The sequence below is a fragment of the Thalassophryne amazonica genome, chromosome 3 (genome assembly GCF_902500255.1).
Source record: "Thalassophryne amazonica chromosome 3, fThaAma1.1, whole genome shotgun sequence".
Classification (NCBI taxonomy): Eukaryota; Metazoa; Chordata; class Actinopteri; order Batrachoidiformes; family Batrachoididae; genus Thalassophryne; species Thalassophryne amazonica.
Window position 1 is genome coordinate 65,323,717 of NC_047105.1, and position 9,608 is coordinate 65,333,324.

General features: G+C 44.2%; 1 protein-coding gene across 1 annotated transcript; it reads right to left on the reverse strand.

Annotated features, from left to right (window-relative positions):
- Positions 1-239: 239 nt before the first annotated feature.
- On the reverse strand, positions 240-9,356 carry LOC117506912 (amphoterin-induced protein 1-like). The gene is made up of 2 exons (XM_034166587.1): positions 9,178-9,356; positions 240-2,142 (listed from the first exon to the last, which is right to left on the reverse strand). The coding sequence occupies exon 2, from the start codon at positions 2,084-2,086 to the stop codon at positions 575-577; it is 1,512 nt and encodes a 503-aa protein (XP_034022478.1). The 5' UTR covers positions 2,087-2,142; positions 9,178-9,356; the 3' UTR covers positions 240-574.
- Positions 9,357-9,608: the final 252 nt, after the last annotated feature.

Here is a 9,608-nt window from a genome sequence, read left to right on the forward strand (position 1 = left end):
ATGATTCCACGGCGTGTAGATGTTATGGCGTCAGGGACCCCATGGCCTTGGCGGACGTTTGCACTCTCTGAGTGCTTCTAGTAATTCTAATATTTTATGGCACATATGTGCATCTGATGTAAAGCGCTTTGATTTTAATCATTTTAACTGAAATGGCTTTGCAAAGATTATTATTACTAAATACATTTTTTGAATGTATTTGTATTATTTCTCATATAGCAGTTTTGTCTTGTTTTGTTTTTTTTGCAGGGTTGAAGTTGTGGATGGGATCATTGTGAGATCTTTGAAAACACTATATAGACTACAATGGAGTGGGTTTAATGTCAGGCCTGGTGAACTGAATCAGATCTTCTCCATTACTGTGTTAAAATGGTATATTTTTAACCATGTCTCTGGGCACCAAAAGATTTTTTTTTTTCCTCCCCACGTTGCTTTCTCAGAATTTTTTGCACTGATTACTTCTTATGATTTGTACATGCTACTATGGCACCAGTGATTGCGATTAAATCTTTACTTTGGAAGGTACATGTTTAAATAAATGTGCATGGTTCCATCATCATCCAGCCTTTGACTTTTACACCACCATTGGAGTATCGGAGCTCACGGACTCAGCATCAGACGTCCTCCTCTTCTTTAGGCCTTCCCCTTGCCACTCCTCATCTTCCTCACCTATTGGGTTCAACTTCCCATTCTGTTCCACCACATGCCTGTAGCTGAAGTCCTTCCCTGCACCTTCCCCACTTTCTTGTCTTGTCACCTCCTGTGCTTGTGGGATGCTAACAGTGGATGAGTGAGGGCTCTCCCTAGGGGAGGACTTATTTGTGTCCTGACCTGGACAGCAAGCACATTGGCAGGGCGTGAGGTAGAGGTAGATGAGAATCATAAGTACACTAATGAAACATGCTACCAGTGTGGTGTAGGCAGTCTTCAGGTTCTCCAGCCCTCCACTCATGGTGGAGTTAAAGACCACCACAGTTACATAGAGGGTTTCATTGAGGGTGTCACTGGTGGCAAAGCAGGTGTAGACCCCTGAGTCTTCAACCTTCAAGGGTCCAATCTGGAGGCTTCCACTAGGAAGCATCACAGCAGTTTTGTTTGATGGAGAAACTGGGGTGTTTCCAGGAAGCATCCAGCTCTTCATCATGTCCTTCTGCCTGGTGTCACAGTCCAGAACCAAGAACTGTTCCAGATAGGCAACTTCATCCATAGTTTTGACCTCACTGCAGTTCAAATGAACCTTATCCAGATCTAGCACAGCCACTTTTCCCTTCTGTGGCCCTGGAATCACACAAGTGTGATCACGTCTGTAATCAGTAGCAGAGCTGAGCTCTTTGAGGTTCCAACGTCCAACCAATTCATACAGGTCACAGCTGCAAGGAAGAGGGTTGTTGTGAAAGTAGAGGCCATTTTTTATCCAGGCAGGCAGAGCCCGAAGCTCGTGGAGTGGCAGGAGTTTGATTCGGTTGAAGGACACATCCAAGAGTCTGAGACTCCCCAAACGACTTCGCTCCTTCACCAATTCCAAGGGGAAGCGTGAGATCTGGTTCTGGCTCAGGTACAGCCTCTGCAGGTTGGCAAGTCCAGAGAAGGCTGACCGATCTATTTGAGAGATGCGATTGTTATAAAGCAGCAGTACCTCCAGATCCTCCAGGGGCTCAAAGATGCACTCGTCCAGCTGTCTGAGTCCATTTGAGGAAAGGTCCAGGTGACGGAGCCTCGTTACATGTACAAACGCTTCAGAGGAGAGGAAGGTGAGGTCATTGTGGCTGAGCAGCAGGCTGTGCAGTCTGTCAAGTCTGACGGGGGTCCACTCAGCACGCAGCCTGGTGATGTGGTTGAAGCTGAGATCCAGTACAGCTGTATATCCTGGAAGAGCCGTGGGAATGTTGCTTAGGTTCATCTTGGAACAGCTGATGATGTTGCTGGCACACACGCAGGTCTTACGACAGTCAAGAGGGCTTCCAATTACCTGAGCACCGACCTTCATGGCTGGTAACAGCAAAGCCAGAGACAGAACTGCCATGATGCTTCTTCTGATCACTGCAACAGTGGCTCTGTGGGAAACCCAGCGCAGTCCTCCCATCATGTCGAAGGCAAGTAGAAAGCCAGACAAGCTAGTCTTCAAAGTGGAGCGTCATTGAGCTGTAAAGATATATCATCCAATCAGAAAGCAGTAGAAGCATCATCAGCAACATTTGAACTGAGACAGAACTTTATTTATCCTCCTCTTTTTTTTTTTTTTAGCTCAGCTGATCAAAGATCAGCAGCAGAACTTATGGGGTTATTGATTCTCAGTCATTGTCCGTCCTTCAACTTTTATATTAAATTACAGCTCCAGCTGGGTGCTTATTGGATAAGGTTATATCATATACAAACTAGGCCCACGGGGCTTCACGCTGTTCAAGCTACAAAGGTTTCAAAGGCCAAGGTCACAAGGTCAAGATTTTGACCAATCTAAATAGATGGGGGGGGGGGGGTTCAAAGGTCTATAACTTCTGAATCAGAGGTGAATGAGTTGGAAGTCGTACTGTACGTGAGCCTTCAAAATCTTGTCTCGTCGTTCACTGGACTCTGTTGGATGTTTTTAAGAGCAAACTTAAAACCCATCTGTTTCTCCAGGCATTCAAACCATAGTAGTGAGAGGGCTGTTTTACGACCACTGTATGTGTCTTAGTGTTATTTTATTGTGATGTTAATTGTATTTTCACAGAATTTTTATCTGTGTGTGCCTTTTGTGAAGCACTTTGTAACTTCCCTTGTCTGTGAAAGGTGCTATATAAATAAACATTACTTACTTACTTACTAATAATGGATTTGACACTGACTGACCCTAAAAGTCAAAATCAAGGTCATTCAAATTTGGATTATTTGCAGTGGCTTAGCAGTGCTAGACAGCTCACCATGAAGATTACAACAAAATATTAACAATCAGATCACAGTCAATCAAAAGTAAGCATGAATGTCATGACAATGCCAAGTAAAAATACTGAGAAATTAAGCTCAGGAATTGCCAAAATGATGAGCTGCACTGGTATTCTGTTTATGAACAAATATGAACATGATCTTTTTGGTCAAACCAAGAAAGAACAATAGGTAGGATGCAAGTGTCTGAGTTTTACAGGTACTTACGAAGATCTGCCTTTTATCAGATCAACAGACATAATCTATTCTGATTTCTTATGTCTCAGTGGAGCTTTCTAGCTGAGAAGGCAGCTTGTTCAAAGAATGGTCGCATAATTTACAACAACGTACATGCATACATCTTCAACCGCTTATGCCGGATCGGGTCACGGGGGTAACCACTACAGCGGGGGAAACCAAAGTTCACTTTCCCAGGCCACATCATGCTCAAAATGTACAAAAATCTCTTTGTGTGACCATAAAAAGACATTCCATGGTGACTGTAAATTTTTTCTTTGGCTCTCTGTAAAGATGCATTACTACCATTTTATTAAATGGCCCAGGTAACACCCCTACTTAAAAAGTCTTTCTTAATCCTACTCATGTTGAGAACTGTCAACTGGTCTTGCTTGTCTCATTCCTGTCTAAAGCTATCAAAGGGCTGCTTTTAAAAAAGTCTCAGACTTCCTGTCACGAAATGACCTTATTGATTGAAATCAATCAAGCTTTCAAAGCAGCTACCCCACTGAAACAGCTCTGCGGTCTGTGACAGAAACCTTAAAAACTGCAAGCAGCTCAATCTTCTGTACTTAATCCTGCTTGACTTGGATGCTTTTACATACATAATCTATACTCTCAAACATGCGCATAGTGGGCAAAGGGGAATTCTTGGTTGAAATATTACAGTTGTGTTCAAAATAATAGCGGTGTCTTAAAAAGGGAGTAAAGCTGAAAATCCTTATAATAGCTTTTATTTCCATGCATTGATAACACGGCACATTCTACTACAAATCAAAACATGAAGAAAAATGTATCAAATTCATTACTTTACAGAAAGTGCAGAAAAAGGAATGTTAGGCTGTTCAAAAAACAGTCTGTATTTTTCTTTCTGTGACCCTTATTACACCCTTATTTAAGGATGAAGGTAGCAAATGTACATGCTGGTTACTGTGCATTTCTTTCTGAAAATCTGAGTAAAATTGGTCATTTCAGACACTACTCAGAAGAACGGCACAATTTGATTGAAAAATTGATTGGAGAGGGGAAAACATAAAAAAAATGCATAAAATGATCAGCTGCTCACCTAAAATGATATCAAATGATCTAAAATAGCAACCAAAACCAGAAAGATGTGGAAGAAAATAGAAAACCATAATTCAAATGGATCGAAGAATAGCCAGAATGGTAAAGACTCAGCCAACAATGAGCTCAAGGGTGATCAAAGAAGGTCTAAAATTACCTGTGAGTACTGTAACAGTGAGAAGACGCCTATGTGAAGAAAAGCTGTAGGCAAGAAGCCCCCACAAAGTCCCATTCTTGAAAAAACGAAGAGGCTAGACTTTGACAAACAACACAAAGACTTAAAGAGGAATGGCACAACATTTTGTAGACTGATGAAAGCAAGATTGTGCTTTTTGGGTCTAGGAGCTGTAGACAGTTTATAAGATGACATCCAAAAACTGATTTCAAGCCACAGTACACTGTGAAGACAGTGAAGTATGGTGGTGCATCATGATATGGGGGTGTTTTTCATACTATGGTGTCGGGCCAGTTTATTGCATACCAGGGATCATGGATCAGTTTGAATACATCAAAATACTTGAAGAGGTCATGTTGCCTTATGACATCAAAAATACTGTTTCTGTTGTGGAATGTAGTCCGATCTTCCTGGGTTTGAATACCTGTTCACAGGTGCCAGAAGCTGGTCAACTCCATGTAATGCAGATGTGAAGCAGTTCTCAGAAACAGCGGCTATACAACTAAATATCAGTTCAGTGATTCACATGAAAGCTGAATCTTCAAACATTTTTCACTTCATACAGTAACCGTTTGTAAAGAGTTTGTAAAGAAAAATAGTTATTTTATTGAACAGCCCGCTATTCCTTTTTCTTCACTTTCTGTAAAGTAATAAAAAATGTTTTACTTTGGAATAGAATATTACTTTGAACACAACTGTATCTCACTGGACTTTAATGTATCTTGACTAGGACAGTCATGTGCATCTCACTACCTCTCTACAGGGGTGCCCCAAGGCTTGATGCTGAGTTCTTTCTGCCAAACACACCACCATCCTGGGTCCACCAGATGACCCCACAGTCTCAGTGCAGGCGGATTGTCTTTCAGATATATCCTGTTAAACTCCTAGGGTTTGGTAGTACAATCCGTTATAGATTAATCAGCACTTGGTGTTGAGTGGAACAGGGGTAAGCGCTTCATTGGAGTCTTCAGGTGGGCACCCTGCTTCATTGGTGTTTCGTTGATAGGCCCATGATACCTCTGCAGGGCTCAACAGCAACACCTGGCCTTCCAGGTGTGTCCCCCTCTGCTTTTATCCCCTTGTCATCATTTTACAATCCAGATGGGGTCCTTTCTCTTGATCCACAGCCATCTGCTGCTTTCTTTGGCAGCTTCCAACGGTGATTTGATGGCTTATTAGTAGGCCTGTCCACACATTCCTATTCTCTTGAAGAACCTGGTAGTGGATGTGGCAACAAACCCTCTACATCCGACCTCAACAGGAAGCACTTGGGAGTGCCAGCTATGTTGTTCTGCCTCGGTGGCTATGTCGGCATACTTCAGTCGCTTCCGTTCATATGCTTCCCCAGCTGCAGCCTCCCATTGTACAGGTAGTTAAACAATGAACAGCAACTTCTGGGAGGTTGACCACAAGACCACGTCTGGCCTGAAGATCGTTGTTATGATCGCAGGTGAGAACAGAAGTTTCTGGTCTAAATCAACTTGCACTCTCCAGTCCCTGGCCGTGTCTAGAAGAGTTGCTTCCACTCTGGCATGTAATTTTACTGGACGTTCTCCTGCTCTCACGAAGGTGGTGATGTTTAAGTGTCTGGGCTCTGGGGGAGGGAGAGCATTGTTGGTAGTTCTCCTTCCTTCCAGGGTGATCAGCAGTTGTTGTAGAACCTGGTTATGTCTCCAGGTGAAGCGCCCTTCGGACAGACTGGTTTTGCAGCTGGTGAGGATGTGTCTTAGTGTTACAGGGGTTTTGACAGAGTGCACAATAACGATCTTCTCCAAACCACTGGTTTAAATTCTTGGGAGTAGGAAGAACACCAGGTGGCCCTGATTTTAAAGCTGAGTTGGCTAACTTCCATCTCCCAAAGATGCTTCCATGTGCGCTTGTGATGCTCCAGGTTTTCCCACCTGGTCCACTGTCCCTGTTTGGACTGTGAGATCACCTTTGAGCATCTTTCTGCTTCCTCTTGTTGGCGGGCCTGAGCAACCACCAGCTTTCTCCTCATGGATGTAGGAACACCACCTTCAACTAAACCTCTCTAACACTGATGTGCTGGTGTTCCTAGTCAAGCATTCAGTACATCACAAATTCAACTCAAAAATTACCTCTCTATTTTTCATGCCACCCAGAGTGATCATAAACTTGGGTGTCATGATTGATGACCAACTACTATCCTTCTCAAACCAAGTTGTCTTTGTCTCCTAGTTTTGCTGCATCACACTATTTTACATAAGAAAACTCAGGCCATACCTAACTCAGTAAGCAGAACCCCTGGGACAGGCCATGGTTATATGTCACCATGACAACTGTAACACCCTTCTAATGGGCTTCCCAACTTGCAAGGTGAAGCCCTTACAAATGATCAACAACAAGGTGGCGTGTCTGGTTTTCGATCATCTCAAAAAGGTATATGCTACTTCGCTCCTTATCAACCTCCACTAGCTATCCATTACCACCAGCTTCAAATGCAAGTCAAAAACACTTGCCTATAAAGTGACTACTGGGTCTACAACTGAACAGTTTCCAATTCTGGAACTTAACCTATTTCACAGATCTGGGAAACAAGGACAAGAATCACCACCGGGCCACCGGGCCCATGCGGTTATGTATGCAATGATGTAAATACTCCCTCATCTTCAACTGCTTTTCCAGGTTCTGATCGCAGGGGCAACAGTTCCAGCAGGGGACCTCAGACTTCCCTTTCCCGTGTCACATTGACCACCTCTGACTGGGGGATCCCGAGGCATTCCCAGGCCAGTGTGGAGATATAATCTCTCCACCTAGTCCTGGGCCTTCCCCAGGGTCTCCTCCCAGATGGACATGCCTGGAACACCTCCCTTGGGAGGCGCCCAGGAGGCATCCTTACCAGATGCCCGAACCACCTCAGCTGGCTCCTTTTAACGCGAAGGAGCAGCAACTCTACTCCGAGCTCCCCACGGATGACCGAACTTCTCACCCTATCTCTAAGGGAGACACCAGCCACCCTCCTAAGGAAGCCCATTTCGGCCACTTGTACCCACGATCTAGTTCTTTCAGTCATGACCCAACACTCATGACCATAGGTGAGAGTAGGAACGAAGATTGACCAGTAGATCAAGAGCTTTGCCTTTTGGATCACCTCCCTTTTCGTCACAACAGTACGGTAGAGTGAATGCAATACCGCCCCTGCTGCGCTGATTCTCCGGCTAATCTCATGCTGCATTGTCCCCTCACTCGTGAACAAGACCCCGAGGTACTTGAACTCCTTCACTTGGGGCAAGGCCGCATTCCCTACCCGGAGTAGGCAATCAATCGGTTTCCTGCTGAGAACCATGGCCTCAGATTTAGAGGTACTGATCCTCATCCCAGCCGCTTCACACTCGGCTGCGAACCGATCCTGTGAGTGTTGGAGGTCACCGGCCGATGAAGCCAACAGGACCACATCGCAGTGATGAGACCCTGAGCCCACCAAACTGGAAATCCTCCTCCCCCAACTACGCATCGATATCCTGTCCATAAATATCACAAACAGGATTGGTGACAAGGTGCAGCCCTGGCGGAGGCCAATCTCCACCAGAAACAAGTCTGACTTACTGCCGAGCACCCGAACACAGCTCTCGCTTTGCGAGTACATAGATTGGATGGCCCTGAGAAGGGACCCCTCACTTCATACTCCTGCAGCACCTCCCACAGTATCTCCCGGGGTACCCGATCATATGTCTTCTCCAAGTCCACAAAACACATGTAGACTCCTTTCCAGCACCCTGGAGTAGACTTTACTGGCTGAGTAGTGTGATGCCCCTGTAGTTGGCACACACTTTCTGGTCCCCCTTTATAAGTATGGGGACCACCACCCCAGTTTGCCACTTCTTAGGCACTGTCCCAGACCTCAACACAATGTTGAAGAGCTGTCTCATCCAAGATAATCCCTCCACACCCAGAGCCTTCAGCGTTTCTGGACGGTTGATGGGGTTGATGATGTGATGTAAATATTCTGCAACAATTACAGATTTTCTTATTCTATCACTGAACCACATCTATTGGTCTGTCCATCTTGTCAACTTTTCTATATTCATATTCTGTTTTGGTTCTTCTGCTCTTGCTCTCATTTTATTAAACTGACTTGGACTTCTTGTTGTCATTTTCTCCCATTAATGACAGATCAATGTCAATTTTGTTTTTGAGTGAATAAGAAAAAAATTAAGTCTTATCTTAATCCTCAACAAATCTTTTATTTCCGAACTCTGACCTCTTTCACATAGCTATTTATTTATGGATCTTTCTTTTTAAATGTTGTCTCTATGTTGCCTGTTTTATATTACACAGGCTGCGGTTTAGTCTTGTAAATACATTTTTACAGTGTTGTTTACAGACTACTTTTGTAAAACTCCATTTTATGTTGCACAATAAAGAGATAAGATAGAAAAAGCATGTATTAAAAGGCTAAATGCAGCAGTCTGTCATATAAATGTCTCCAGGAGGACACATCACCTAAACACCTGACAAATCCCACTTAACACCTTGAATGAGAGTGGAATAAATTATATTTTCAAACTCGACTCCTTTCTTTTTGAGTAAAAACGTCTCCCAGATGACCGGGGAACGCTTGGGCATTTTGCAAAAAATTGGTCACTATGTCATAAATCATTCTCTGGTGCACCCATGGGTGCATTGCACCATCCGGCCACCTGTGCAAAAAAAAAAAAAAAGTTCTTCTACAGCCACAACAAATGCTACATTTAATCTTTAAAAAATACATTCTGATAGTTATAAAGCCATGCAAGCTGCAGCCTACTCTTTCCCCCCCCATTAACCCGCGGTATTACCTTCAGTCGGGTGACACGCATCCTGAGCTGTGTGTTTTTGGAGGTGACTCGGTGCAGAGCAGCACCGTCCTCAGCGCTGCCTCCTGCTGCACAGCGACACATGAGCACAAAAACCCGCTCTGCGGTTTTCCCAAATGAGGAAATGCAGCCGGTTGATCTGAGAGGACAGGAGGCGTCACACACACCCTCCTCTCTCTCGCTCCCCCTCCCCACTCCTTCTTTTATTAACATGCTGCCGGCACAGAGAGCCATAAAGACCGTCTGGAACCCCTCATGAATCCTGGTTAACTCGCATTTGTAACAAGAGCAATCAGAGTCCGCCGGATCACCTCCAAAATTCAGTGGAGTCTTCCATGCCTTAATGTCAATCTGTGGTGCAAATATGTTGAGAATCCGTGAAGTAGTTTTGACATAATCCTTCGAAGCGTATA

Bases quoted from the DNA above. Each gene is read 5' to 3' on its own strand.
- LOC117506912 (XM_034166587.1), bottom strand. From the start codon at position 2,086: ATGATGGGAGGACTGCGCTGGGTTTCCCACAGAGCCACTGTTGCAGTG.